General features: G+C 34.7%; 1 protein-coding gene across 1 annotated transcript in view; it reads left to right on the top strand.

The window, feature by feature from the left end:
• Pp2C1 (protein phosphatase 2C) overlaps positions 1-27,647 on the top strand; it is a 52,517-nt gene that overhangs the window by 11,286 nt on the left and 13,584 nt on the right. Inside the window, exons 2-4 of the mRNA XM_089088780.1 lie at positions 1,993-2,127; positions 3,772-3,987; positions 7,900-8,120. Of these exons, the coding sequence (XP_088944906.1) occupies positions 1,993-2,127; positions 3,772-3,987; positions 7,900-8,120 (572 nt within the window). The remainder of the gene's footprint in view (positions 1-1,992; positions 2,128-3,771; positions 3,988-7,899; positions 8,121-27,647) is intronic.

The following is a 27,647-nucleotide window of genomic DNA, read 5'->3' as shown; positions in this document are numbered from 1 at the left end:
ATAAGAATGGATGGAATCAGTATTATAGTCAGATTGTCTTTTTTGTTTAGCTCATGCAGGAGAGCTATATGTTCATTAATGTAGAGTTAAAGCTAAAGATCAACAGTCTTTTAGAGCAATGAATCTTGATCTACTGAATTTTAAAATCAAGTCTAAGTTTTGGTCTGTTGTGTCAGGCCTAGGAGAGGTATTGTCTTTTTGGAATGAGCAAAGATCTAACTATCTTACAAAACATCATTGTACAGTGTGCATCTCTGTGGTCTTTGTGAATTTTCACAAAAAGGATGGTCAATAGCTGGTGTTTGTGATACAGATGTTTTGGATTCACCTTCCCTTGTTGCATCCAATAATTTTCTGTACAGGTATAGCCCTTTTTTTTGGCTAGCAGTTAGCTTACGTAATTTCCTTTCAATTTATCTTGTTTATAAATAACTTGTTATTCAAACTTAGTCTTTACTCAGCCACTCGACAAAACTTGTATAGACTGTATCAGCCACAAATGCTCAAGAAAATAGGTCAATGTAGCTTTGTTAACCATGCAACTAAACTTTGGAATAGTTTACCTGATACCGTAGTTTCTAAGCAAACAGTACAATCATTTAAGAGTGCTCTTGTTGAAACTGAGTTCTACAAAAAACAGTTTCTGTAATATAGTTGTTGCATAGTTGTTTTTTATTTATGAATATTTTTTCGTTCTATTTCTTTTTGTGTTTTGCTGTGTTGCTGTTTGAGCTGTTATTTTTTTATGTTGTTATGCGACAAGCCTATGGCTTCCTCCTTTATTGAATAAAATAAATAAATAATCTGTTTTTTCTTTTGCCTGGTGTTTATCTGTATAGTATGATAACTTCAACCTTAAGAAATCTAAAGTTGCTTTGGTTGTTTGTCTTATCGCTCTATTATATGGTATCATTTAATTGTAGTATCATTGTAGTGATAATTGTAGTATCATTTAATTGTAGTAAAGTATTAATATATCCTTCCTATCTCAGCTCTAAAACTGAATTTGAAGAGAACCAGATTTTGTTTTTGCCTAGCATAGGATGTAGCCTTGCTTGCCAAGTGCTTTCTTATCGTCTGCAGGAAGCTAACAAATGCCATATTTACAGCCTTTTTGCTCTTGATATTTCTGAGGCATTCAATTCCATAAACCATTTTTAGCTTCTGTTTCCTGTTTACCAATTGTGCTAACCTTTCTATTGTTCTATTGTTAAAACGTTGATACTTATCACCATTCCTCAAAGTTAAAGTTAGTTGTCTAATTTTTAATTGACATATTCTTTTTCAAAAACGAGTTCAACTAGGTATAGTTTTCTGACCTGCTTTGCTTGAGTTGATTATTTTTAGAATACTTTTGAATGTTCCTCAAAATCTGATTCTGCTACCTTGTCATGAATGCTAACTTTCTAGTGATCTGCAGATCTAGTTAGTTATGTAAGTGTATTATTTGCGTATATTGGCCTCTATTGCCATGCTGATATATGCAAGTTCATTTGTTTCAGTTCATCCCCCCTCTTCTGTACCCCTTTTTTGCCAGAAAATGATTTTGTTTTTTCTGTCTGGCCATTCTAGTACTTACTTGCTTGTACTTGAAGCAGCACTCAAACATTAGCTCTCCCTGGCGTCAAACAGCTTCATAATGGTGGCTGACCAAGAGTTTCTGTTTTTTCATTAGGGATTTGACCAGTGCAAGCCAAAAAACTGGTCTTTTTAGTGGTGGGGTATTAACGTTAGTAATAGCTGGTGTTTCCTACATTTGTGGTTGTCATTCTGTTTTTGATCATTTGACCATCTTGAATATGTGCCTGTAATCATGGTTTAGTGCTGTTCATTTTTTTTTACCATTGTGTACTTTGCTATTTACCATTATTTATAGTGTGTAATAAATTACCGATTGTTTTTTTTTAACTAGACTCCAAGGCTAATTATTATCTTTTGAAGTTAGAGTTAGGATCTCCTAATGGCACTGCTCATTTTTTACTCTTCTTGCAGATTCCTGGCCTAAGACTGCAACTGGGCTGCCAAGTACTTCAGGAACAACAGCAAGCATTGCATTCATTCGGAATAGCAAAATTTACGTTGGTCATGTTGGGGATTCTGGTATTGTTCTTGGATACCAGGAGCATGGTGAGCATTGACTTTTTTTAAATGTAGATAGGACTCCTGAGAGCAGTGACCAGTTCTGGTGTGAAATTCTCGCCTTGTTGTATGGTATCCTCAAATTGAAAAGTGATTGTAATAGTGAAAAGTGATCCCTTTTTAGATCATATTTGCACATTTAATTTTGCTTACAACTGCACTAATGTGTCAAGCCAAAAAAAAAACAAAAAACATGAATATGTCAAGGGAAAAAAACAACCTCCTATCAGACATGGACACCTGATTTTTGACCATCTCCCCATTCCCACACATACTCTGTCCTCTCTTTCAGTGGACATATCTCTGAGTATTATGGTAGTTAAGTCTGTTGAAAAGATGTAGACTTGGATAAATATCGTATTTGTAAATGGGGTCCAGCATTCACATCCAAATTCATCTCTACATTTTCTCTTTTAGTTTCAATCAACCGGTTGAAATTGATTTTTCAAGTTTATTTCAGTAATAGGTACAAATGGGTTGGAACTTCAGTTAATGGATATTTAAAGGTTCTGTAATATATCAAATGGTTTTAAAGCATTTTTTGAAGCCCATATTTTCGTGGGAAGTCTTACTACCTATATGCAGGTATGGTTTCAAGGATATCTACAACAATTTATCAGGAGAGGAGGGAGGGGGGGGGGGGTAGACCATGAACACAAATTGTGGGCTAGTAAGCGTCATATTTCATTTCAACAAGTACATAATCTGTTCTTTGGTACCAGATTGTAGGGAAGCTGAGGTTTTCCTTGCCCTACCATTTTTGTGTCCTTATATGGTCTTGTTTGTGGATTAGACAAATTAAGCTGTTATTTGAAGCAAGTTGTATGCATCATACTATGGTCAAACATTATTGTAAGATATTTTGCATTCCATATTGATACCACATATTATATTTCTCATTCAAAGTTGAATAAATATTCTCAAATAAATTAACAAATTTTGAATAGATTATTTGAAAATAGTTGTAGTCTTCAAGCAAGCCAATTTCAGGACTACTATGACTGGCACTGCATCCTTTCAGAGCCATTTTGAGACATTCCTAAGTAATAAAACATACTATATCTTATTGATTTGGATTTTTTGTTTGTTTATCTACGTGTGTGTGTGTCAGGGCTGTATCCAGGATTTTTGTTCAGGGGGGGGGAGGGGGGAGGTTAAAAAAAAGAAAAAAAGAACACATTGAAAACTTGTTTATATGCATTTTTGTTACGTCTTTACGAGTCGGACGAATATTTCCAGGGGAGTGGGGTCAAGCTCCCTAACCCCCTGGATATGACCTCGGTGAGTGTCTGTTCCTTTTTTTCTTAACAAGGGTTTGAAAATACCGATATTTGAATTCACCAGATAAATATATCAAATGCATGCTTGGGCTAAAGTAAAGTCATGCGATTTTTTCCTTTTGAACTCTATACAAAACTTCAGTCTCGGAACCAATTCAATAAGAGTTGAACCTAGAAAATCAGGCCCATAAAATGTGGTATTAACACTGTGTGCTATGAGAGGTTAAATTGCAAATTTTGCGTTTGAAAACTGATTTTTTTACTTAAAGCAAATTAAGGTTGAGAGTAGGAAATTCTAATTTCGCTTTGTGTTCACTGTGTAATAATTCTTTATATATGCATTTTGTTTTAGATAAGAGACGATGGCGAGGATATTCGTTAACTCGTGATCATAAACCTGAATCAGCTCCTGAAAATGAGCGAATACATCAGAGTGGTGGGAAGGTTATCTATAAAGCAGGCGTACCTCGTGTTGTCTGGAACCGTCCAAGGATTGGACACAAAGGTCCTGTTCGTAGGTCCACTCAAATTGATGAGATTCCTTTTTTGGCAGTCGCTCGTGCACTTGGTAGAATATTTTATTGGTTTTTATTTTTCTTTGCTGCATTGTTATCTAAAACTTCTTTGCTGTGTTTGATTGTTTTGTTGATTACATGATTAGAAAAAAAAAAAAAAAAAAAAATTAGTGAATGTATGACACACATCCATGTCACAGCCCTTTTCCAAAGCCAACAATCTCTGATATCACCTATTCATAGGTGCACCCTGGTGCAATTTTTAGGCTGGGTGTTGGTAGATCAGTGTATTTTTATGGAGGTGGGGTGTAAATAAAAAGGGATAGACTTATTGGTAATGCTAATTTCCTCTAGATCAATATGCAGTATAGATTTCTATACTCTTTCTCAACCTCACTCACCTTTGACTTTTCGCATAGCTACAGGCAGGGTCGTATCCAAGATTTTTTTTTTGGGGGGGGGGGGTACAAAGGATTTTTTTGGAAAGGTTTTACAAAGTTCAACCACCCCCCCCCCCTGGATACGGCCTTGGCTACATGTATGCACTCGCGTATTTTAATTTACGCATGTCCACACTGGAGAGACAAATAAGAGCCTTGTTTTATTCTTTTTTCATCCTGAGATTTCTTGGACCTTTAAATTATTGCTCACATACTAAATTTACTGGCAAAAGGAAGTTGGTCTATTTACAAAATACTGGAGGTGTAATTTTTTTAGATAACAGTTATTTGGTGATCTCACTAATTAGTAGACTTTTCTTTTCCTGCTTTTTTTTATTCGTAATACGCCCATGTCTTAAACAAGAAACTGTTATTCAATGCTTATTTTATAGACTTTTTTGAAATCTCCTTTTGTTTTAGTTGTGATATGAAAGTTCTTTCGTTGGAGCACATTTGAGCAAAGCCCTTTTTTTTATTATTGTCCCATTGTTGAATATTTTATGATGCTTGATTTTTTTTACCAGGGTAACTTATCTGAAGAACTTTCTACTTAATCATTGATTTTTCTTCTGTTAAATTTTGTAGTAATTTCACTAAAAGGTACTTTTTCTAGCAAGAATGTTCTTAGTTCGTTTCTAGGGATACTTATGAAGATTGGCTAAAGCAAAGGAAAAAAAGAGGAGAAATTTAGAGCGAGTACTCTATAAAATATAACAAGGTCTGTTCGTGTCAAATAATTACAATAATAAGTAATCAATAGTAGTTGCCAGGAATGGACCATTTTAAGAAGAGAAATTTAGAATATTTTTTGTGAATGTCTTATGATCTTTCAAAGAATGACAAAGATTCGCAACCGAAATCTTGGGCCTAAGCTACCCGAAATTTTTAGCTAAAACATTGACAAATGGTTCAATACCCGGAAACCAAAGAATGAATAAAAGGCAGGCTATGTAAGATTTCGATGCTTGCAGAATATGTTTTGTTTAAGTTTGATTTATTTCTAATCATTTTAAACATCCATTTTAGCTAAATCGGTCTTAGCAGAGGAAAGCAGTTTTTGCTCCTGGATTTTGGTTTGACTATTTTTTTATTTTTTATTTTATTTTTTTTTGCATGATGTTGGAGCTGAAAAAACCTCAGAAGCAGGTACTATTCGCTCTTTATGACCTAGGTGCGACACTGGTTAAAAAATTGTTCAGTTTGTAAGTAAAAATTTGCTTTCCTTTTGTAATAAAAATTTAATATTTTTAGTCGATTAAAAATTAGTCGATTCATTGGTCAAAATAAAAAGTTAGTTTTGTAGTGAAATTTTCTTTTCAAAAAGCTTGCTAAGATAAACTGCTACCACGCTCTATAAACAACAAAAAGCAATCTTATAAGTTAGTCTCTTTTTAGCAGGTCAAATATCACTTAGTCATTTTATGATTTTTGGGAGGAAGGCGAGATTTCAGAATTACATTGAATCTTTCAAGAGTTTTGCTTAGAACAAAGATGGCTGAGGACTCCTGTTTTCTCGCACAGGGGCGGACAATAAATAAAGACATGTTGGCTGGTTTCGTCAACTGAGAAGCAATTACGAAACAGGGGAGATCCCTAAATAAACTATTCTCTGTTTAGCTCCTGATTTCAGTTTGAAATATAATTCTGCCTGATCTCTTGAAGACAAAGTAGATAATATATGTTGGGCTTCATTTGTTCACGTGCTTTGTCTTATTATATCCATTGTATTGAGGTTCATACAAGTTGGTCTATTTTAGTATTGGATGTATTTTCTTTACTATTATATTGTGCGAATTTCAATCGCTGTCCAACATGTATAAATATGGTGCTTTGTGGTGTTTCATAGAATGGCAAAGATTTGCCTTAAAACATGTTATTTTTAATATGTTAGTCATTATTTACCCTCCCTGCTGGAGGGAGTATAAGAGGATCAAGAAAATAACTTGTGATTAAAACGTGAAAAGTGATTAAAACGTGAAAAAGAATTAATTTGCTCTTATCTTAATTTTATATTATATATATTATACAGAAATTATATACTGGAGAAGTTTCTATTATTTTCGTGGTAGTTGTCTTAATTGCCAAATGATTTAAATACCAATGTGATTCAAGTGAATAAAAGAAAGAAGTGGATTGGCCATTGCACAGAACGACAACTAAAATGAGAGTAGCTAGATGTTACTGGTGATTATGCTTTTTGGGACTGGCTTATTCTTCTAAAAATATTTTTTTTCTTCAACCTTCGTCTTCTAAGTCGTCGAACTACTCGTCAATATTATTAATTGGAAGCTTTAGAGGGCGTTTCAGTGGTCAAAGCATTTTATTTTCTTTTACGCGAACGCAGGTGTCAACATGTATTTGCTCTGCGTTCTGTTGCCTCAATTTAGAAAATTAATACTTTAACTATGGTGACAGAGAATGAAAACCTAACTAGAAACGTCATAACGTGTGCTCTGCCCCCTCTTTGTCTGGTTTAACTCCCCAAAAAACATGCAGGCTAATGAATCGGACTTTATCAATAAGATTTCCAAATAGGGATAGGTCCTTTTATTACATAGTGAAATGGAAATATAAAACAAAGGCTCTAAATATTTTGATGACAAAGTCAGTCATCATCATCAGTAGAGTTACTAGTATATCAAAAATGAAAATAAAGTGCTTTCATGTTAAACAAAATAATCACTTCCGGGTCAAAGCAAGTTACCGGTCCATTGACTTAAAAAGTTCACTATCTGTTCTTGAATTTCTTATACAGCGTTGAGTAAAGGTGGTACAATTTTCTTCGAAATTGCAGGTCAAAGCAGGTTACCGGTCCGTTGACTTAGAAAGTTCACTAACTGTTCTTGAATCTTGTAACACTACGTTGAATATTCTTCGAATTAAAAATGAAATAATGTTGAATTTACAGGTGCTATCGGACTTTTTGTTTCAAGAAATTTAAAATAGTATAACATGAAACAATTCACGACGTAAAAAAAATATTTCCTTCTTGTATTCATTTTTTTGGATACTTTAATTCTACAGAATCTTGTATGCCCAACTTTCTTCTATGCGTCACTATTTCTCCGTATTATTATATATCAATAACTATTTGCCATTGCTCACCTTTTTTTTTGCAAAACCAGATTGCTAAAAATTGTATTTATCAGTAGGTTGTTAGTTCTCACCGTCTTCTCGAAACGAGAGTTTATGACAGTTAGAGTTAGTCATCTTTATTTTAAGAGATTATAACCCTAGTTGTTGACTCTACCCTTTGGCAAAAGACAAATAAAAGTTTCCAGTTGAACATTGGTAGGCTCACAAGTTTTTGATAACTTATGTGGATTAACCTACAAATTGTCTGTTTTCGCTCTGAATTTGCTTAACTTCAATCTTGACACATTTGTGCAACGCACCTAGTCTCAGGAAAGGCACAAATATATAACTATTTTCTTTTGTTGAGCTTTTACAAGAAAAAGAATTAATGACAAATTTAAGGCGTTGTTCCTTTTCTCTTATAGTTAAAATTACTGATCGAATTTATAGGCGATTTTTGGAGCTATAATTCAGCTCTCGACGAATTTGTTGTTTCTCCAATTCCTGATGTCCATGTCTATCCAATTGACATAGGCAAACACAAATGTTTGATCCTCGGTACAGACGGTCTTTGGAATATGTTGTCTCCAGATGACGCAGTCACAATTGTCTGGTATGCTGATACTGTTAATGAAGAGAATAGTAGGACGCAAGCCCCTGATAGGATGGTGGTATGTGTTTTTTTCCTTTCTTTTGAATGTTGTTGTTTTTCTCCAATGCCAGAAGTGTCAATGTGTTAAATCCGTGTTTGATGAAAAGAAAACGAAAACAAAAATTATAAATTTTTTTCTGGAATTTTTTAGAAGAGTATTTCCAGAAGAAGAAAACCTGCAAACTACTCAATATTTAACACTTCCTGGATTATTACTTTTGAAGTCTTACTATAATAGCTTGGGAGCCATAATAACAACTCATGTAACTAAATACGAATATTGATATTTATTTCAATGGTCAAAGAAAAGGTATAGGGGAATATTTTGGACAGTCTGTTGCTGGTTTTGAGTCATCAAAATATTGAAAATTCATGTGTAGTGATAACTTGACGAGCAGCACCAAAGGTCTATTAGGCTGGTACAAAATACATTTTCAGACCACACTGGCTATACATGACAAATGAAACTCAGAGAGGAAAGAAACTAACAAAATGAAAAATAAAATCAAAAAGGGTGAAAAAACTGGGATTTTTTCAGCCAGTGGTGAACTATTAAGAAGACAAAATAAGCAAATATTTTGACAACGACCTCCACTAATTCGTCCTTATTGCTAAACAAAAAAGAAGACAAAGAAAAAAAAAAACGAAAATCTAACCTTTCGAAGTTTACCCTACAAAGACAGAACAGACACTGAATAAAAACCAGGCAGGAATCAATGAAAATGAATTTACCAAGATGATTGGGCAAGAATCGTTTGCTTTGCAATAGTTTTAGCTGGTCTACAGTTTCGGTTTTCATTAGATATGCAAATAGGTTCTTTTAAGTTATACCGGGTGAAAATATTGATTGAATCCTTCGAAATAAAACTGTCCTCAATTAGGTTTGATGAAATATCTCCATTATTTCTTGTTATTGCTTAAATTTGGTTCATGTATTCTTTTATCTCAATTACCTCTTTAAAAGTTTGTGGCATACCATGTACGGTTGATATTAAGGTTGCTTCGTCAAAAACAACTAAATGGGTCCGCTTTATGAAAATATGCAAAGCCAATGCCGAATCAAAGTTTTCATTGTTATTTTTTTATCTCAGAGATTTATCTATTGAAGTTTTGTGCTCATTCAAACGTTGACCTAGTTGTTGATGGGTCCTACCAATGTAAAATTTCCCACAAGAACACGGGATTCTGTAGACACCACTACCCAATACAGGGTCAGTTTTATCCTTTCCTGAGTTTTTTGTTTAACACAGAGGACGACTTGGCGGAGGTTCTTGTCGAAATATTTGCTTATTTTGTCTTCTTCATAGTTCGCCACTGGCTGAAAAAATCCTAGTTTTTTCACCCTTTTTTATTTTATTTTTCATTTTGTTAATTTCTTTCCTCTCTGAGTTTCATTTGCTGGTAAAAAAAAAAGACTGAAACTAGTCAGAAAACCATCCTGGCAACAGTGCTGTATTTTCCTTGCTGTCTAGGGTACTACCATACCCTAGACATATCCGTGAGTCTACGAAGCTTACGATTAAATAAATTCCCACGCATTTGAATTTCAGATGCAAAGTGAGGCGGAATACGGCTGGTCCTGTTGTGAGAGAGAGAGTACTATCTTAGCTCAAACAGAAGATACTCACTCGGCTTGAGGGTCTTTTTAGTCTGTATGAATATTACTTTATCAAACAGTTTGTGGTAACGAACTGTAAGTAAGGAGTGATTCGGCCCAATAGTAACCGAAACTCTAAAGAACGGAATTTTGGTACCAATAGAACATCAAAAGAATTCAAGTTTTATCCTGATTTCAAATATATAAGTTTCAGTAAGTTTAATATTACCCATCAAAGGTTGCGAGCCTGATAAAATTTGCCTTATTTTTGAAAAAAGGGGAAACACCCCATAAAAGTCATAGAATCTTGATGAAGAATACACCACCAGATTCAGCGTATCAGATAACCCTACTGTAGAAGTTTCAAGCGCCTATCTGAAAGAATGTAAGATTTTGTATTTTCTGCCAGAAGAAAGATCACGGACGCGTGTTTATTTGTTTTTTTGTTGTTTTTTTCCCAGAGGTGATCGTATCGGCTCAGTGGTCCTAGAATATCGTGAGAGGGCTTATTCAAACAGACATTAAATGTTGTTAGTGCCCTTTTTAAGTGACCAAAAAAATTAGAGGGCAACTAGGCCCCCTCCCATGCCCCTTTTTTTCTCAAAATCGTCCGATCAAAATTTTTGAGATAGCCATTTGGATCAGGATAGTTGAAAGATCGAATAACTATGCCTTTGGGGATACCATGACCCTCCCACAGCCCCTGGGGAAAGGTCTTTAAGTTACAAAATTTTCCCATTGTTTACCTATAGTATTTGTTATTGGGAAGTGTGCATACATATCTCGCGGGGGGGGGGTGATTTTCCACGGGGATAATTTTCAATGGTGAGGGAAGTTTCCAGGGGTGTATTTTCAGGGGAAATTTTTACACTGGGGGAATCTGCCAGAATTCCTATATGAAATTCATCTTATGTCTTGCTTTCTATTTCCCTACTGAATTTTACGCGTGGAGATGTTAAGGGTAGCCTAATTGTCCGGGGTAAATTTTTAACATGATTGAATTGTCTAGAGAATAAATCCTTGGGAAGGAGGAATTTTTCTGTGGAAGAGTTGCCAGATTTCCTGGTCAACTGAAAGTAAGGAGCAACATTAAAACTTAAAACGAACAAATTATTACGTATACGAGGGGGGTTAATCCTTTACAACACCTCGCTCTTTACGCTAAATTTTGGATTCTGTCCCGATCCTTTAAAAACAACTGTTGAAACACTTTGTTCGTTTAATTAGAACAGTAAGAAGCTTTTTCAAAAATTACTAATAAAATTTTGCGTAAAGAGCGAGGTGCTGTGGAGGAGTATCCCCCTCATACACGCAATAATTTCTGTTCGTTTTAAGTTTTAATGTTGCTCCTTATTTTCAGTTAAAAAAAACTTTTTTTTTATATTTAATGACCCTCAGAAACAGTTGCCCCTCGCCGAAATAGCGTCGACCACAGTTCAGGCCTACTCACGATGAAGTTTTGCAATATTTTTCGGGAATGGTGTAGGCTGAGAAACTGATTGAAAAGAGCTTTGAATTGCAACCAAAATTGTCACATACGGATTGGGCACACAGGTACCGCGCATTCATCCTTTTGCAGCTCGTACCTTGTGTACTAATTCCCATTACTGCTCCTTCTTTAACATCCTTACTTGTTGCTCCACTTCTTTTACCATTTGTTTCATTTGTTAATTAATGCATATTTTATGTATGAAACATTTTAAACTGATCATACACTCTAAGTGAATCCATCATGCTTAGAAACCTGTATTTTGGAAAATGTCTTTGTCAGAACGAAAAAATTCTGTTTTTTTTGTCAGTCTCACTACATTTCTACATTGTCTTCCAAATTTATTATTGTTAATTATTCTTTTCTCCATATTCTAAGGAATTAGAAATCTTTTGCAATTTTTTTTTCATTTCACAGCAAATAATCTAGTCCAAAGTTTCTGTAAAAGGTTTTGTATTTTAGACTTAATCCACACATTTTATTTTACCTAACATTATAAAATAAGCTATGTAACCATTGACGATATTAAATAATGTGTGTGTTGGGGGGGGGGGGTGTAGTTTATTGGAGGGTGAAACAAGATCATTAGATGTTGTTGTTTGGGATTTGACGCGTTCGACCAATAGGTCATATGCGTTCGTATCACTCGATTGTTCTGTGCCCTCTGTGTGATTGTTCTGTGCCGATCATTAGATACATTAGATGCTACGACATAACAACAAAACGGCATTTAATAAATGGCGTTGATGTCTTGATGAGCTCGAAATCATTTGCGTTATCTTTACGTTGATAAACACAGTTTCCACGATTGTAGTCTCATTTTTGGGAATAGATTTATAAAAGAAAAGGGCTGAATTTAGTATCTAAGAACACCTTTAAGCAATTGACTTGTTCAAGTAAAAATTGGCTGAATCAACTTATAAACACCGTTAGATAATAGTGTTTCTGACAAGTCATTTGTATTTTACTGTCATATTCAGATATATATATATATATATATATATATATATATATATATATATATATATATATATATATATATATATATATATATATATATATATATATATATATATATATATATATATATATATATATATATATATATATATATATATATATATATAGAGTAGAGAGTAGAATATTTTTATTTATAACACGTACATAAATAAATGTCACAAAACAGCGCACATGCCTGGTGGCATACCTTATCGCTGAAAATATTGCCAACGAAAATACACAGCCATTTTCTAACTAAATTTTACAACAACGAAAAAGAAAACCCTAATGAACAAAATGCTTAGCATGTCTCGATGTCGGATGAATTTCGCACGAAAAGTCTGAACGATGCGTAGTAGGATAATTATGAAATTGAATATTAGTTGGAAAAATGCCGGATAAATTTACAGGTAAATTACTATATTGATAATCGTGACAAATACTAGAGATAGAAATTAAATGAAGTTGGTCCAAAGAGAAAATTCCTGAGGTCCCATATAGTCCCATATAGGTGTCTAACTGAATTTCTGCAATCAACATTAAAAAGAATCCTCATTGCTTTATTCTGAAGTATTTGGAGAGATTTGAAAACAGACGAAAAAGGTAGATGCCCAAACCGAAATGTAATAGAGAAAATATGGGTGGACGAAAGAATAATAAATAGATTTTAGAATGACTTTAGGAAAGAAATGACGAAGACGAGTTAGCACGCCAATATTTCGGGAAATTTTTAACGACAGTGTTTTTACATATTTATGAAACGACAAATTTTCATCTAAAATAATCCCAAGATATTTGAACTGATCTACCCGTCTTAATTCAAGACCATTAAAAAAAAGAGAGATGGTATCTGACACTACTGATCCAGTTCGCGAAAATAACATATATCGGCATTTTTTTTCATTAAGAGCTAGTAAATTCCTTGAATACCAATCAGATACAGCTTGTAACTTACTTTCGAGGTTCTGGAAAAGAACTGATAGGTCCCGGTTAGAAGCAAAAATTACTACATCATCAGCAAACATTATAATTTTAAAAAGAGGCAAAACTTCTTGCAAATCATTTATAAAAAGAATAAATAGAATAGGCGCAAGGACAGAGCCCTGAGGCACTCCGTAATTAATCGGAAAAGTTTCGGAACGGAGATCACGAGATTTATCAACACAATCTAGTCGTCTCCCAGAAAGGTAAGATGAAAAAAATTTAACAGCTTGTGTTGGAAACCCATAAGACTTGAGTTTAAAAAGAAGCAACGAATTATTTACGGTGTCAAACGCAAGAAAAATCGCCAACGCGTGTTGACCATCATCTAGTGAATCATTAATATTTAGTAAAAGCTCATGAAGTGCCAGTTCAGTTGACTTTCTTTTTATAAAACCATCTTGAGACGTATGTAAAATCCTACTATGAAATAAATATTTTTGTAATTGACTATTTGCAAGTTTTTCCAAAATTTTGCTGAAAAACGAAAGTAGAGAAATGCCTCTATAATCTGAAGGGTGAGTTGAACTCCCAGCTTTAGGTAGTACTATAACATTTGCTTTTCTAAAAAGCTCAGAAAAAACCCTTTGCATAAGTGATAGATTAAAAATATGTGCCAACAAAGAAGAAATGCTTGACGTTACTTGCTTGACGGTTTGAGCCGAAAATCCAAATTCGTCCTTAGAAAAAATCCGTTTAATCTTCAGAATAACTTTTTCAATCTCATGAGGCACAATCTCAGAAAAAGAAAACGAATTTTCTGCATGTTGCTCATTAACTGGAACAAAAGGGGAATTCGGTTGCATATTCATAGTCGATGCAAGTCTAGAACCAACATTACTGAAACAATCTCCAAAAGCATTTAAAATTTCATTCGGCTCTGTAACATGTTCTCCATTTAAAACAAGGTAATTAACACTAGTACTTTGACGCTGTGAGGACGTATCTTTTCATTTATCAATTGCCATGTCATTGTCATATCTGATTTATACTCCAAAAACTTCTTTTTATAATATTTTCTCTTCCCATGTCTGATAATTGATTTTAGCTTTTTGCTATAAACTCTGAATTCTTCAAACGACTCAGGTGTCTGTAATTTTAAATAATTCTTAAACTTTCTATTTTTATGTTTTGACGATGTCAAAATACCTACAGTAGTCCATGGGTCAAATTTCTGCACAAACTTTCCATGCGCAGCTCGTGTTGAAGAAGCCCGATCCTGCAGTCGCATCATTTGATCAATAGAATCTGAAAACGCAGCATTTGCGTCATCTGAGCCATAAACCGAACTCTAATCATGGTCACCAATTAACTGACGTAGGACTTTACAATCAATCCATGTATATCGCTTTTTGAATTATTCATTGTTGAATCTCGATGTTGTTTATTACTATTATTTAAATTTAAAAGAACACTCAACGGAAAATGATCCGACTTATCAGACAAAATTACTGACGATTTTTCAGCATCAAATAAAAAAGGAGAGAAAAATATATTATCTAATAATGTAGCTCTGTTAGCTGTAACTCTTGTCGGCAGAGAAATACTTGGAAGAAAATTAGAACACAACATCATACTTAAAAACTCGTTATTATTTCCAACATCGAGATTCAAAATTAAAATCACCCGAAATAATAACCGGTTTTTTCAACGCTTCCAGATTTTTCAACAGCGGTTCAAAAACTTCAAAAAATATTTTTGAGTTACCCGACGGAGATCGATTAACAGACCCGAAAATAAATGAATTACAGCCCAAAGGTACAACTTCAACAAAAATAGTCTCACATAACCCTTCATCAAATACAGACAAATCACTGAGAATACTAAAAGACCAGTCATCACGAATATACAGCATCTGACCTCCTGTCGCATTCTGACACCTTGTACGCGAAATACACTTCATCCCGGGCAGATCTAACATTGTAAGGGGTGTATTAGCAGACAGAAAAGTTTCGCAAACTCCAACAATGTCTATAGGACTAGATGCAAGCAAAAGCTTCAGTTCATTGAATGGACTTTGTAGCCCCTGGGCATTTACATGTAACGATCGGATCGGAAAATCACAACTTTTTGTTTTATCCGATAGAAACTCGTTTGAAGAATAATCACATTCAGGTAGATTATTTACATAAGGCATATCTTTATCACTTCCGGTAGCTGAATTTAGAATAACATCTAATTTCAAACGAGAATCAAGAAAACACTGAAAACGATCCATAAAACAAAAAAAGAAAATTCACAGCTTCTTAGTTTAGACGACAGGTTCATATGACACATTGCGAATCTGAACTACGTCGGAAATCGTTTTACACGGAATGATTTACGAACCGCACTTGACATAAACAACACCTCGTAAAGTCCATACATTTTTCAATTCAAACTTATTGCGCGCAAGCTTGTAGAGTTCTTGCCTGTCCCTGGTTAGAGCCTCATTTACATAGATTCGGGAACCTTTCAAATTCTTGCGATTGCGCAGGATCTCAACTGCAGATGCCTCAGTAAAAAATGTAAGTTCAATCGGAGTTTTTATTTCCGAGCCACCTCCCAACCTCCTTGCACCCTTGACAACGGATTTATCAAGACTGAGTCCCATTTCACTGTTAAGTCGAGCTAATACTTTCTCACCAAGGTGAGGCAAATCACGAGCGGGAGAGTCTATCCCAGATACAATGACCTTAGTCAGAAGAGAAGACTGGTTTATATCATCCAGCTTAGTTTCAAGCTTTTGGAGGTTTGCGCAATTTTGAACAAATCTTGCCCGCAAATCGCCAAGTGATTTCTCAAGCAGTTCAAATTTACCCTTGAATTGCAGATCGATCGCCTCATAGACAGCTTGCGTTACAGTATCAAGAAAATCTGACTTAATCTGTGTCACCGGTTTACTCCCTAATCTACTGCACTGGTCTTTCACTCTCCTACGAATTTCATCCTGTATGCCGTCACGAAGGTTAACAATTTCTGACTGCATCAAATTAACCGACTCAGATAAATCCCCGGCTAAACCTTCCGATTCCTCCGTACACAGCCTTATCGCTCTCTGTACATGTTTTCTGCCATCTCTCAGCGCTTCTTCATATTTCTCCGCGTAGGCCCATATATTCTCTGACGTTACTATTTTAATTTCGTCAGTTCCGTAACAGCAAACTTCATAATTACTTCCATCATCTTTGACAGGTATCACCCGCGTAATTTTGCAAGGCCACAGCTTGTAATATTTAAATTGAGCAAACGCCCGGTACCCACTTGCATAGCTTCGGCAAATGACAAAAAAAGCAAAATCTCTCTCTCAATACGTTCGCACACCTTGTGTGTATGAATGTCTAACAGCGACTGATGACAGCGGGTGGGATCAAATAAAGGTAGAGCTGAAAACAGCCGATGAAAAATTTACCAAGTATCCAAGTTAAAATATCCAAAAAAGTACGATATAACTCTCTTGTGTAAACTTGTCAATGACTGAATCTATACTGATATATATATATTGTATATATATATATATATATATATATATATATATATATATATATATATATATATATATATATATATATATATATATATATTTAACCTCCCTCCCCCCCCCCCCAAAAAAAAAGGTTTGTCCGACTCGTAAAAAGTGTAACAAAAATGAATATAAACAAACTTTTGATGGGTTTTTTAAACTTTTTTTGTACCCCAAAATGTTGACAACTGAGGAAGTTTATAGGGATATCTCTATTTCTAGAAACAACTTTTGCCATTCCCGTTTTAACTCACCCCCTTTTACAATGAGATTTTATCAATAACAAGATTTAGCTAGCGCTGGTTTGAGCCAATCAGGACCTGTCATTGAGCTTTACGGCGAATAAAGAAATTTCATGAAAAATCTGATTGACTCAAATTAGCATTAGCCAAATCTCAATATTAGTAAAATCTCATTTTTTCACAGAACAGAGTCAAAAGATTCTTCGAAAATGGGTTATAAAAAGCTCGATTGATTGGGCAGTTTGCGCCAATAGTTAGCTTAGGATTTTGGGAGTATTCAATAGTTTGAGCCCATTTTATCTGACTAGGCCATTTTTTCCCTTTGTTATTTGCTACTTTTATTACTTTATCCTACTACTGCTATTATATTGATAATATATTTAATATTTATATTGCTCTTATTTAATACTTTTTTCTCTTTTACACCTTCACACTATTTTTTTTGTATTTGTTCCTAGTGAGTGAAAAGTACCTGACCCAAAAAGGGAAGAGAGTACGAGTTAGTGCTTTTTGGGAAGGCTGAAACAAAGGTATATAAAATATAATATGAAAGGATTTAAAACGTTGGAGTACATTATAATATCATCTCTATTCAAAAAGCTGACAATGTTTTCACTTAAGTATTTACAGAAGATATCGCTGAACTGGAAAAATTCTAAATTAGGGGCTTTTGTTGACCCTGGATTATAGCTGAATTAGGTGAATGAAGGTCAGGAATCGACCCAGAGCCTTAATGATTCCACGGAAGTTATTTTGAAGTACCTACCTATACTAATTCCCCCTCCAAAGGGCGCTGATTTTTGATTGTTACCCTCCGTTTTAGGTGACAGCTTTAAAAAGGCTTGAGATCGGTCAAACAGGAAAAGAAATATTGAAATTTCCGATTGTTCTTGTTGGAAAAACTAAAGCAAGAATGTTTGTGAAATATATCATGAGCTTCGTATGTATCCACAATGTATTGACACACACATGTAAACATTAGAGCAGCGAGTTCAATAAACTAAAAGTAACTTTAGTAATTCAAAATCTAGACTTGATTCATAGACTGTAACTACATGATACAATCTAGGTTGCTTAATTTTTATTTTTTAACCAAGTTTTCAGCATATTTGATTCTACATCAGTAAATTTACCGACTTAGTAAAAAGGTAAAAAAATATATTTCGAAGCAAGTTTAATACATTCAGAAGACTATAGTATTACTATATACTTACCGACTCGAGAATGTTGAAACTTACAGTCTGTGAGGCAGTGCATGGGGTTATTATTGTCAATTTTGAATAGTGGGAATCAAGGCTGTATCCAGGAGGGGGGGGGTAGGGGGTTTGACCCCCCACCTTTCCCCCAATGTTTGTCCGACTCGTAAAATCGTAACAAAAATGAATATAAAAAATTAAAGTGTTTTTAAAGTTTTTTTTCTAACCCACCCCCTCCCGTCCGAAAAAAAATCTGGATATGTTCCTGGTAGGAATAAGGATCACACTCTTTTATTTTTACTATCAAATAATTCCCATGTTTCCCTTAATGCTATGCAGGTTACTTGCAATTATGTTCTCCTATTGTATAAAATTATGACTGTCAAATTAAAACAAGGGTTCTTTGTATACCTTTTTTAAAAGCTGATGCTCTGTGTGTTTTGTTCATTCAATGAAAAAGCTCAATTTGTTCTTACCCAAAGCTAGCTCCGATCTGCCAGCAATAATGTAATCTCTGTAGTGTTCTTGTTTTGAAATTACCTTTTACCTTGTTTCCAACTTTAAATTTCTTACTGTCCGATCATGAATCTAATTTGAAAAATTGGTTCCTGAAGGATCTGTCCCCTCAATTTAAACCTGTGAAAAACCGTTCTCTCTGAGTTATCGCAGCTTGCCTTTAATTAGTATCAGAATTACTATATAAGCGATTTTTCTATTCTATCTTTTGGCATTTAAGTTAAACGAACACAGTGATTGGAAACAGTAAAAAACAAAAAAACAAAAAACAATTGAGCATATTCGAACATAATGTAACCTGAAAACATACTATTGTGCATTTTTCTCATAAGCCAATTTTACTTACTCCATGCAAGAATGCACTTGTACAAAACGACAGAAGTGAACAAATGTATTTGGTCACTCCTCATGCCTAGTCCTACTCTTGGAAAATAAAAATCGCAAAGAAGAGAGAAACGAGGACAATGATAGCCATGAAAGCAGAAGAAATAATTATGTAAATATTTCGGTTGAGATATCAGCTCAACAATCCTCAGTGAAGAATAAAAAAAAAAATAGAAACTAAAGTCCAAAGCACAATATAAAAATCAAACCTTAAAATGAATATTGAAACTAAAATAAGGACTCTTTCGAAGCAACGATGAAAGGATAACTGGCTGTTATTGTCCTCGTTTCTCTCTTCTTTGCGATTTTTTACTTTATCATGATTAGCCAGTATGGTCTTATAAATTATTTCCTACTCTTGGAATGCTCCTTAATACTCCTGCTCCCCAGCCGTCCTTAGAATTTAATCTTTGGATCTACCTTAATGCAAAGAATCCGATTTGTCCTGAAAAGAGCACTCGTAATATTAAAAACCTTGTTCCTTAATTTCAACACTTTAAGGAGATATCCCGTCCTTCGAATCATCTTCACAGAACTAGTTTTTAATGGGATGACTTCTTGAGACTGTCGTTAGAAAAGAAAAAAGAAAACTTACTCATCAAGATAATTGAACTATTTTTAAATTTCATAACTTTTCTAAAAAATAATCATATCCTAGAGGGTCGTGTCCTTTGTCGCTTGTTGGCATTTCTCCTCATCAAGAAACTGTTTTTGTTGCCCATATTTATTGGTTTTTGGCCTATAGAGGTTCGCTTTGGCCTATGGTGGTTCGCAGATATGGAGAAGTTGCGGCGTTTTTTGTTAGCCACGCATAATTGTTCCGTGAAAAAACGTAAATTCATAAAAAAAAAGGCGAATAATGTGAAAATTAGAGCAACTAATGAGTAAAATTGCAAAAATAAGTGAGTCTTTTAGGGAGCCTGGACGAAAGACGTACACAAAAATTTGTTTGGGAGGGGATGCAACGGAACTTCGAAAAATGCTTAAGTTAAATAGAAAAATTATCTGGAATACATAAAAAAATCAATGGGAAATATCGGCATTTCCTGAGTAGCACGGGTCGAAGTGATCCCCCCTTTTTTTCCTGTGGGCCTGCCGGTCCTTAGCCACCCTACTTCTGTGAACGTCAAACATGCAAAGATTGTTTTGTTTTGGAGGCTAGTTTATCCTTCATAAAGGCCTTGTGTGCAGTGGATGGGCTATAATTTAATTTCAACAGTATTATTGTTTGGGGAAGGGACTAAAGTTTCAGATTAGTGTCTTGTTAAAACTCTATGCCCCCTTCCCCATAAAAAAAAACGGCCATAATCGTTAGATTTTTCAAGATGTTTTCACAAGTTTAGGAATATACCTTCAAATTTGTAAACCTGTATATCACTTACACAGACTAAGCTTGCAGTTGGGCAACTGGTAAATTGAAGCATAAGATAAATTTTGCCCTTTATTCTTTTCAAACAATTTTAGACCAACCACGTCAAAAAATGAAGAGAAAAATTAGACTTAAGGTCAAATAAAAGACAAATAGTCATAAAAAAAAACAAAATGGAAAAAATATAGAGTACGATAAAAAAAAGAAATAAGCTGAACCAAGATATACTTATAAATGGAATAACGAATAATTGAATGAAAGGAAAGGATAAAATAAAAAGCAGAATGATGAAGATAACGGAATCTAAATGTAATATATGGGCTTACTTTTGCAAATATAGAACGTAACTGCAGTCAAATTATCTGAAACAGAATATAACAATCATTCAAGCAAAAAAGACGACACTTAGTCAAACACAAAACTAATTGAAATAAGATGCTGCTGTAGTTGAAATTTCTATTGCTTAGCTATATGCTAAGTGTCGCAACTTCTTCATAAGGCATAGTTTTGTGCCTTTTCCCTAAAGGATGTGCCTAAAATTATCCTTAAACATTTTCTCTGCAAAATGTATGCCATATCCTGCTCTTCTTTCGGTTATATCGATCTTAAGCTATGCTCCCCAAAATTATCTCGGTTACCTCAAGTTTGACCTTAAACAAATTCTGTTGCTCTCAAATACGTTGCCAAGTTTAAATTAAGAATTTAGATTTACGTCGTTAATTGGATTTTAGCTCAGTATACATTTTCAGATTAATATGCTGTCTTTAATGTTTAACCAAAATCATTTGAAGCTTAGGTGATTTAACTGAATGTGTCAGCTCGTCTAAGAATCTTCCTAGCTCTAAGTTTGTCCTTGTAGAATTGCTTAAATAATATATAACCACACAGTTCAGTTTTAAATAAAAGGGAGCTAAATATTAGAACATTACGGAAATTCAAGTTCAACACTTAAAAAGGCTTACAAGTTAGCAATCGTTGGTTTACTGCTGAGTTATAGCAGTATTAGAATTGGCTTAGAGAGATTCAATCTAAACTTATAAACTAGAAAATAGAATATACATACATTCCGGCTGAGCAAAAGTCTCACCTTCGGAGTCTTGGATTCTATTGACTTGAAATCACGTTGTAATTCATGGAACAAGAGGTTACTCATGTTCTGTCATTTTGTTCAAAAATTCCTAGCATTTGCTCCCCCCCCCCCCCCTGTCCACCTTTTGTGTTGATAAGCATGCGAATGCAATCTTTTATTTCACTGAAAAATTGCAATAAAATGGGTGCTGTTACGTCGCAACACCCATATTAAAGGAGTAGTCCAAAGAGATTCCCGGGAATGAAGGGAAATTAGAGACCCCCCCCCCCCTGGAAAAAAAGAAGCAAATAAACCCATATTACTGATATTCTCGGACAACATGCTAAATTTCATATTTGATTAGATAAGGGCTCAAGACCTCTGGATTAAGGTTCTCTGATAAGCTGAATTTGATAGTGCAGCCATTCAAGATCACTCGTTTCCTCTTGCATATATTGTCCCTTTTTGGAAAATCAGGCCAGTTTTCTCAGATCCGCAACTTTATGTGGATAACTTTAAACTAAACGAATTTTACAGATTTAGAAGCATCATAAAAACCTGATTCTTTTGATGTTGCCTATGTGTTGTTGTCGAGATCCTTTTTGTGGAATTTCGGTTATTATTAGCACGAGTAGCTTCGTATCTATACTTTGTTGCTATGAACCTTTAGAAAATTCGATTTTTTTTTATTATTTTTGTTTATAGGTACCTAAAACCTGATTTTTGCAGGCATTGTTATGCTAATTAATTGCATTGCGTAAATCCAAAATAGTTTAAGTTTTTTTTCATTATAAACAGTTGATTTTTTCTCGTTTTATCATTTTTGGTTTCTTTCGACATTGTTCTTTCATTACTAACCGTTTAGTACCATGAATAGTTTGATATTCTTCACAATTTCTTTAAAGGATTTATATTTGTGAGCTTTTCTTTCTCCTCCACTCCCCTTTCTCCGAAAGCTAGATAATAAGGTACACTTTCAGCTAAATAATAAATGAAAAGACTTCTCATAGTTTAGCCCCCCCCCCCCCAGTTCATGAAGCAAGATTCACCGTTAAGCCCTAAATTATTTGTAATTATGGTTTTAGGTAAGAAACTGAGCCCTGAAAAATGAATTTTCATCTAAAACGATTATTAGTGCTTTTAAGTTCGGTTTTCGACATTACCGCTAGCTTTCTATAAACGACACTTGTTTGATCTTCCCCAATCCGAACTGGGATTTAATCCGACATTAACACGGCGAGCGCCTTCATTTATGTTAGAAGGGATTTTACAAAGCCTAAAGAAGGGAAAGTCAAATTAATTAGCCATGTTGTGGAAAATTCCCCGGAATTCATCTTGTAAATCCCTTTGTTAGTTGAAGAGATTTAATTTGAGCATGTGAGATGTTTTTTCCTTTGAATGTCTTGGATGCGATTCAATCTTTGCTATTGAATATCTGTTGCAAACAATGGTATTAATAACATTGTTTTGTAAATTCCTAATCAATCATTGATAAAAAGACTATTGTCATTGTCTGACTGTTGAACAAAAGGTATGAGATAAAGACAAAAGAAAAGATGGTCCGAGATTCCCTGTAGTCTAATAATTGTTAAATTGTTAGTGTAATTGATTTTATAGACAGAGACTGGGGCTGGTGCTCCTGTGGGACCTGGGTCAACAACGTCACTATGACGCTCGTTACTGGTATCACTATCCCGGTCGGTTTCATCGCCACCATCACCATAGCCGCCATCTTAAATAGTCTTAATGTCAATACAACCTCCACATCTTCCAAATGCATCACCTTCATCATCAATACCACTGCAACCACGACGATCTGGATGGTCGCTGCCGTCATTCATGATAAGACAAGATAACGTATATTTCAAGCCAAAATATGGCCATGTACATAAACAACATACAAGATTAACTAATTACAACACTCGTCGAAATAATGAAGAAAAAATAAAAACTACTCCCTTCTTTTTGCCAAAAACTGATCAAGATACCTTCCCAGTAGACAAACTGTGGCAACGTACTCTTCAAGGCATCAGGAAGCAGCAATCCATCCTTCCCAAATAAATTTGTCCTTATCCCCAAAAGACCTCGACAACGACTCAGACAATGCTCCAAATTTTCCTCCTCTTCTTGGCAAAGAGGGCAAGGAAACCTGCCATCCGGGACACTTTTTCCTTTTTAAAACATTCAATCTCGAACGAATCGAAAGGCAATTAGATCGTAGCTGCATGCAATAAGTAAGGTATCTAGACGGAATATTTATCTTAAAATAGAATTCCTGCCCATATACTATCTTAACCTCTTTATAATATCTTAAAGTTTCCGAATTCTTAATCTCCTCATCCCATTTCTGTATCGCCTGGTCCTCCAGCACCCGCTTGATTTCCTTGTCCAACTATAATTGTTGACTAGTTGGTTCAATGCCATCATTCTAAGCTAAAGAAAAACCTGTTTTATTTAGTACCTCCTTGACTTTAAAAGGTCAAGATCTTTTCCTTCGTATTTGAAGTAACTAATCTTATGCAACCTTCAGTAGCCTATCACTTTGTGTCTGTACAACCCTTTGCCAAAATTTAATCATTTGAACCATTCTATAACTTTTAAGAGACCACAGTCCAAGGTCCTCAATAAGAAACTGAGAATGGGTCATTCTATGCTGCCCGTTCAATCTCTTAAAATAACCTAACTGAGCAGCCTTCTCATGTCCCCCAATCTCTTCCCCTAATGGAGAATCGGCATTATCTTAGATAAAAAAACAAAACATCCTCTTTTACAAAGACAAGTTCCTTATTCCACTAATTTTTCTCCGGAAAAATGAAAATATTGCAGCTCTTCCCATATTAGACACTTCTGTAATGTGGGAGCCCCATCCACCATTACTTTGGAAAATAAAACCGAGATACTTAATTTTTTCAACTGTTTCCATTTGTTGTCCTCCAAATACAAATATGTTCTCAATTTTTTCTTTCCTTTTACTAAAAATAACCACTTTAGTTTTCATAACGTTAAGCTGTAACTTTTTCATTTGCAAATATTCCTCAATTAAATCAAGCAACATCTGTAGCTCCCTTGCCGACTTCGCCACCAATGCAGTGTCATCCGTAAATAATAACAACGACAAATTTATTTTTCCAAAACACACCTTTGCAGCCCACTGTTTTTCCAGAAACTCCACCATATCATTCAAAAACAAACCGAACAGGCTCGGGGACATGGCACTGCCCTGCTTCACTCCTTTCATAATGTCAAACAGCCTAGAAAGTCCCGAACCTGCGATTCTGACCATAGCCTTAGTTCCTGAGTTCATACTAACAAATAAACGAATAAAGTTGAAAGGTAGACCTACATCTTTTAAACACTTCTCAAGTAGAGCTCTATCTACATTGTCGAATGTGTTTCTTAAGTCTAGAAACGCAACATACAGCTTATTTCTACCTGATCCATACTTCTCTATCAATGCACTTAACACAAATGCTCTATCCAACATACTATACCTTTTCCTGAAACCCCCCTGTTCCTCTTTAATTACCCTATAACACTCCAACCATTCATTCAATCGATCACCCAAAATATTTTCTGAAATTTTACTATGTGCAGGCCCTAATGCTATCAACCTATAACTATCGTGATCGCTAGGACTTACTTAAATAGAGGTACCATAATTGATACTTTCCATAGAGGTCACACCACTACATATAATTCTATTAAGAATACTCACTAAAACAAGCAAAAAAACTAGAAATCTCTTCAATAAAACTGCTGGTACGCCGTCCATTCCTGGCCATGATCCTCCCTTCATATTCTCAACTACTTTTCTAACTTCTTCTGAGGTTACATCCCTCACAAACTCGTAATCTTTTTCTTTCATCGGAAGCTGCGGAGCAACACTTGGCTCATCGGTATCTAGACCACTAGAATCTTCTTCCATACTCTCAAGAAAACTAGGCCGAGTATCATCTTCAGGGATTTGTAATTGGTCTTTTCCTTGTCTATTTTCCCGCCTTATATTTGACCAAAATTGCTTTGTATCCCCTAGCATATAGGCTCTCTCTATGTCTTCCTGTTCCACTCTAATTTTCTCCCATTTTTTCCTCCGTTTCAGCCTATTAAATTCCCTTCTCCTTTCCTTAAACCATAAAAAGAAAACTCTGTCTTTCTTCCTCTAAAGAGAAAGCATTCACTAAATCTAATAGCTATTCCAACTCCTTTTTAAAAGAACTACATTCATAATAAAAAAAAAACTAGTATTACTTTTTATTTTTGGTTTCTCTGACACACGAGCCCACTCGTAAATCAAGAACCCAAATTTTCCAAAATTTCATCTCATCTCTTGTTTCTTCATGCAGACTCTCAACTTCCCTACTAGTAGGCCACCTTTCTTGTTCTTTGGAACTCATCTTCCAAGGCAAAGCTTAATCTCAATTGGTAAGGGGTCAGAACCTACGACCCTAAGAACATTGAAATCAACTGTCAGGGTCACAAGCTCAATACCAACCAAAACCTAATCAATTACACTAGGGTTTGTCCCCGACATACAGGTAAACTCACCCTCCTCCCCATCCTTCCCAAATCTTCCATTTCCAGTTACTAATGTATTATCTGAACACAGTTCCAGAAGCCTTTTACCCCAAAAATTAACCCTTCTTTCAATATTTTTGCTCCTTCTAGATGTCCTATCAAACAGTTCGTGGTAACGAACTGTAAGGTAAGGAGCGACCCGGCTCAATGGTAACCGAAACTCTAAAAAACAGAATTTTGATACCAATAGATACATCAAAAGAATCAGATTTTAAGGTTGATTTCCAATATATAAGTTTCATCAAATTTCATATTACCCATCAAAAGGTACGCGCCTGAGAAAATTTTGCTGATTTTCCAATAAAGGGGGAAAGAACCCCTAAGAGTTATAGAACCTTAATGAAAATAACACCGTCATATTCAGCGTATCAGAGAACCCTACTATAGAGGTTTCAAGCTCCTATCTACAAAAATGTGGAATTTTCCATTTTTTTGCCAGAAGAAAGATCACGGATGCGTGTTTATTTATTTATTTTATTTTTTATTTATTTTTTTTCAAGGGTGATCGTATCGACCCAGTGGTCCTAGAATATCGTGGGAGGGCTCATTGGAACTGAAATTAAAAGTTCTAGTGCCCTTTTTAAGTGACAAAAAAAATAGAGGGCAACTAGGCCCCCTCCCACGCTAATTTTTTTCCCAGAGTCACCGGATCAAAATTTTGAGAGAGCCATTTTGTTCAAAATGATCTAAAATATTATAACTATGTATTTTAGGATGACTTAATCCCTCGAAGCCACCGGGGTGAGGGCTGAAAGTTATGAACTTTACCCAATGTTAACATATTATAGTATTGGTTATTGGGAAGTATACAGACGTTTTCAGGGGGATTTTTTCTGGTAGTGGAGGATGGGGGTGGGTAGGGGGTTATATGGGAGGATCTTTTCATGAAGGAAGTTTTCATGGGGAAAGGGACATTGCTATGAAGGGGGCGCCGGATTTCCCATCATTATTTTTAAAAAAAATCAGAAATTAAATATAAAGAAACAAGTTTTTCAATTGAAAGTAAGGATCAACATCAAAACTTAAAACGTACAGAAAATATTGGCTATATGATTGGGTTCACCCCCTAGTCAATACCTCGCTCTTTAAGCTACAGATTTTTATTTGTACTTTCATAAGAGTTATTTATTATAATTAACGGCCTTTGTGATTAAGGGGTCATTTTTAAAGAATTGGAACAAAATTCGAACTTTAGCTTAAAGAGCAAGGTATTGACTAGGGGGCAAACCCCCTAATATACGTATTAAATTATATAAGATAAGATAAGTTTTATTCTTCATTAAATACACATACAATATTACATGTTATTAATCCCTCAAAGGCTCATTGGCCTGTACAAAGAAGGAAGACACATGAATTGCATACTAATAAATAAAAAACAAAAGAAAATTTAAAATGATCACTTACTCAAATATGAAGGAGAAGAAAAGAAAATATCGATAAAATGGAAACTATAGAATAAATAAACTGAATTAATCGATTATATTAAATAGACTAAAAAAAAAAAAAAATTATTACTATAAGCGAATTCCTATCGTCGAAACAGAATTATGTGTATTGTCAGGTAGAACCAACATCATAATAGCTGTTACGATATTATTCATAGCTCTTATCCAAGATATTAAAA

Source organism: Artemia sp. Qi Xiang Cuo, chromosome 5 (genome assembly GCF_049724085.1).
Source record: "Artemia sp. Qi Xiang Cuo chromosome 5, ASM4972408v1, whole genome shotgun sequence".
In the NCBI taxonomy this organism is placed as follows: domain Eukaryota; kingdom Metazoa; phylum Arthropoda; class Branchiopoda; order Anostraca; family Artemiidae; genus Artemia; species Artemia sp. Qi Xiang Cuo.
The sequence above is the reverse complement of the archived record's forward strand: the minus strand, read 5'-3'. Positions and strand labels throughout refer to the sequence as shown.